Source organism: Dipteris shenzhenensis, chromosome 20 (genome assembly GCF_047967505.1).
Source record: "Dipteris shenzhenensis isolate YYH24624 ecotype China chromosome 20, Dip_SZ_1.0, whole genome shotgun sequence".
In the NCBI taxonomy this organism is placed as follows: domain Eukaryota; kingdom Viridiplantae; phylum Streptophyta; class Polypodiopsida; order Gleicheniales; family Dipteridaceae; genus Dipteris; species Dipteris shenzhenensis.
Genome location: NC_141615.1, coordinates 13,538,974 through 13,543,583, shown reverse-complemented (window position 1 = coordinate 13,543,583; position 4,610 = coordinate 13,538,974). Strand labels below are relative to the sequence as shown.

Below are 4,610 nucleotides of genomic sequence, written 5' to 3'. Positions count from 1 at the left end.
AAGGACCCTCTCTCTCTCTCTCTCTCTCTCTTAGAATAAGGACATACCTTGTTATTTGACGCCGCACCTCATCTCTTTATCAAAGTTTCAATATCTATGAATATCCCAAACAAGGTTGCAGATAATGGTGGGCAGCCTTGTTTCACCCCAATGTTGGCTTTCTATAGCATGAAGCCCAGCCTTATCCCACATCCGTTGAAAGCAGGATAACATTACTTCTTAAACTTTGTTTTCCAGCAAACTACTGCCACGTCCGTTGAAAAGTAGGATGCATTACTCCTGAAACTTTGTTTTCAAGCAGATTAGGAACATACTACATAGATCAAGGAACATACCAAGAATCAGACATCACTTCTACTTTATGACATTGAACCATTCTCAGCCCCTTGTCTGCACAATTTGGCAGACTCACAATCACAAAGGGAGAGCTGGGTTTATTTTTCATTTACATGTGCATTGGTCTACGTAATCAACTGATGTTCCTTTATAATACTTGATAACAGAAATTGCACAGAAGCAGCAACACAAAACCATGTGGTCTATTTGTTTGCTTCTGCAACCCTGAAAAGCCGACCAAGGCCATCATCCTTCCATGCTGCAGTTTTGTGAGTTGGTCGAATTATGTTACTGCTATCAGTTGTTGACATGCTGCGTGTGCGCATCCTCTCCATAATGAGCTGTTTGCATGTGTGATCTTCGTCATACCCAATCACCTGGGACTCCATTTGAGATTCATCAAAACCAAACACATCCTGGACAGCAGAGCAAGCTTCTCTTGTTTTCTCATTAGCCCAGCTTTGCAATTTTGGTCGTTTGAATTGAGGTTCTTCTCTATTTCTCTTGATTGTTGTGTGCTCAGGAGAAAGTTCTTGGTCAACCCCAATCCTCCTTGAAGTGTCCATGCAATTAACTTTGGTTGTTTGGGCTAGTAAGCCCTCAATGGCAGCTGCAACGTCTGAAGAAGGATTCCAATTTTCCAGAGTCTCCTTATTCGCAGAAGCCTCCATCTTCTGCTCAGCAAAATCTCCTCCATTACTTGGAGCAGCAGGTTTTCTTACAGGCCTGTCATCATCGACAATAGCTATGCTCGGCCCAGCCTTACCTTGTGGATTGTGCTGGCCCCTTGACATCTGGCTTGGTAGGGAACTCCCTTGTGGGTAAACAATTTCCTCTTTCATATTATCACCTGTCCATCGAGCTGTCTGCACATCCCATGGATCAAGGGATCCAAGAGCGGCAGCCTGGGATGACAGGGGTTGCACACTCATGACATACTTGTTTCTTTCTGAAAGGTGTGCCACGCTTGCTTCCAATAGAGATGGATTTGTGTTACTGTGTATTCTTTTGAGTTTATTATTCAATACTGGAAATTGGGTAGGGTCCTGTGTCTCAACATCACATTGGGAACCTATGTCCCCTGAACCTAAATGACCAGCTTGAGTACGGCATTGGGTCATCCTTGAAAAACCTGCATCTTTCTCCACTGCTGAAAGCTCTGTTGGTTGAAAGCTATCACTTGGTACCAGCTTGTCCTCCAACACGCATGCAAGAAGCCAATCAGCAGTAATGATTTGAATGCCCCAGTTACATGCTGCATCATACTTCTGTCCATCTCTGACTTTGCATATCAAATGAGTGACTCGTTTGGTCAATTTCTCAGTGAACTTGGCCCCAAGAACAAAACAGAGATTGCGCAGCAGCAAGCGATCCTTATCCTCATATTGTGACACACAAAATCGAAAAGTTTGGAAGCCAGGCAGGGGAACCTGACATTGCAAAGGCTGATAGAGTACATGACTTTCAAGATCAAGCATCTTCCCTTCCTCCAAACAAAACCGTATCCAATGACAAGAAATAGGCTTTGCATTTATGGCCAAAATTGTTGAAGTCAATCTCGTTCCATGGCTTATTACAATAAAATCAAGTCTTCTTATGCTATGGGTCAACATTCCTATGGATGAATTCTCAAGAACATCATTTTCCATCAAGCCACCTCCTTGACTAATCCAGTGGACAATCTCCGCCCTCCTGTCCATCGGAAAAGATTCACAGATCGCAAACACATATCCTTTAAAAACATTGTCTTTTCTAGAAACTTCACATGTACCCATCAAGTTGTTGGAGGTGCCACCTAGAGTGGATGCTTTCTTGGCCACATGTGCCATTTCCTTCGCAGCTGTAATGCAAACCAATTTGCAATGCTCCTCTTTTTGGTCTCTAAAAAGATTTCCTCGTTCAGAGGAGATGATTTCCTCGTTTGTCTCTTTTTTGTCTCTAAAATCATTTCCTCGTTCACATAAAAAGGACCCTTTGAGCAGGAAATTATCAGGTGCCAAATGTCTTTTTTTCTGTGTTAATTCTTTTCTCTCTTGCGTGCATTCTTCAAGCCAGGACGGCAAAAGAACCTGAGCGGAACCCCAAGTGGTGAATTGTCTGATTTCCTTCATTTCACTTTCAGTTGGTTTTCCAACAATAATGTGACTGACTTTGTCATTGAACTCCATATGCCTTGTGCCTCCACCATCACGGACCATGTTCACATATTTCCTCAGTTCAGACGCTGTGAACCCGGCAAAATAGAATCGACAATTTGACAGATACATGTTCTCTTCATCACACACACAGTCTTTTGAACCTTGTTGTTGCAAACTTATTGACTGCACGTCTTGTATAGAAGGTTCAGCCCTAATGCTTTCATTGGCATCTTCAATCACATGCCTCTCATCCATTGACACAGTGTTTGATACTGTTGATGGCGCAGACAGCATTACAACCTCGGATTTTGTGCCTTCTAAAGGAGAAACCGATGGGGGACCAGAAAATTGTGAGGCATTGACTGGCTTCTCTTTTTCAGCATGAACTGGAAACAATTCTTCCTCCAGACAAACTTTAGCAGCAAGACACTGGCCAAACCAATGTCTGTTCACGATCTTCACAGTCCCCCACCTCCTTGCTACCTTGAATTTGTCACCTTCTGGTACGTGAGCAATCAGATGTGTGCACTTCTTTGTCAGATCGGCAGAGTAGATGCCACCATTCTTCACACAAACCTCCTCGATCTCCTTTCGTTCTTCCAAAGGAACATTGGTGGCACATATGATCAAACCACTGAATGGAGGCAACCTGTAAGGTTCATGCGGAACAAGACGGTGCTCACGCCAGCATTGAAACAACCAATCTATCTTGAGAATCGGCCTTCTTAAGTTGTTCACAGCAAACTTGTATTTTGCTGCTAGTACATCCTTGGCAATGACAAAACTAACATTCGTGAGTGCCTTAGTTTCCAATTCTCCACACATGGAAGTAACCAGCCTCTCAACTTCAAGCTTTTCGAGTTTTTCAAAACCAGTTGCAAGCACTTTGACGCCTTCCATGGCAAGACAGCATGTGTACTCCTGCTTTGGAAAAGGTCGGTGCTCCTTCGCACATCGAGTAAGGCAATCTGGGCCTATCACGTTGCAACCTTGACTGCGAAGTTGCGCGACCTTTTCCTGGTCAGATGATGGCAAGACGTGGAAGTCGGTGCTGCCATTACAAGAGGGATTGGAGCAAATGCAGACTTCGGCACCGTTCTCCCTTGAAGCATCGTGCAGAGAGTCAATGACCTGAGGAGGGAAATCCTTCCTGGAAATGAAAACACGCATACCTTTGAAAGCCATTCTGTGGGGAGGAGCTTAACTCGCGCGGATTCTTCCGTGGTGCATACGAATTCTCTGCGGCCTCGCTCCTCTTTCTTTTGCTGTGATCACAATTGTTTCCCGTGTGCATTTAGGTAGAAATCACAGCTGCTGCGCTACTGTTTCTTCTGCTTGTAAACAAATTCCGCCTCTCTCTCTCTCTGTCTTTCCCTCTTCATTCCTCTAATCCGCCTCCCATTTCATCCTCTCATTTGTCTCCCCCAATTTCCCTCTTGCTCTCTCATTTTCTTCCGATTTCCCCCTTCCATCCATTTTGCTGCACCTCCATACACTGAGAGGCTGGCCCCATACCCATCAGCTTCCCACCACAGGGACGGGCAGGGGGCTGTCCCTGTGCAGCCGCTCATCCCCATATACTAGCTTGCAGAGCAGTGTTTCACAAAAAACAGCGGCAAACAGTTTTCAAATTTTACTCAAGAGATTTAGCTTTGCAAGTTCTAAGGTTCTCAATTTCTCAATTTCTTTCATGTATTAGAGCCACTCCACACACGGGAAGATTTGGAGAGGGGGCATAAATGCGCAGCTAGTGCTCTATTTTTGACCTCGAATTGCGGAGGTGCCAGGTCGCGCACCAAAGGAAACGGCATGGGGAGCCCTTTCCCGAAAGAGAAGCCCCGTGAAGGTAGCGCACGATTGGTAGGCCGCTAGCATCCTTTTTCGACGGCTACCTGACCGAAAAAGCGCGACTCATGCCCTTTCCCGATCGTCAAGTGCCATTGGGAGGGGGTGAATTAGAGGTGGCGGCACCGTAAATCAAGGTGGCACAGTAATTGGAGGGAGGGTGGCGCAGGGTCAAGTGGTGCGGTTAATGGACTGCTCTGGAGCAAACGACGTGGTGCAACGAGCTGTAGCGAGGCACAGGAAATGGAGTCTGACATGTGTCAATTTGGGACAAGTGTTGATGGGTAATTT

The 4,610-nt window shown here is 45.4% G+C and overlaps 1 protein-coding gene across 1 annotated transcript; it reads right to left on the bottom strand.

Moving 5' to 3' along the window:
* Positions 1 to 322: 322 nt before the first annotated feature.
* On the bottom strand, positions 323 to 4,167 carry MEI1 (transcription coactivator). The gene has a single exon (XM_087391921.1). It carries the CDS (start codon positions 3,657 to 3,659, stop codon positions 540 to 542), a length of 3,120 nt encoding a protein of 1,039 aa, XP_087248047.1. The 5' UTR covers positions 3,660 to 4,167; the 3' UTR covers positions 323 to 539.
* Between the last annotated feature and the right edge of the window lie 443 nt (positions 4,168 to 4,610).

Coding starts and splice junctions, on each gene's coding strand:
- MEI1 (XM_087391921.1), bottom strand. CDS start 3,659: ATGGCTTTCAAAGGTATGCGTGTTTTCATTTCCAGGAAGGATTTCCCT.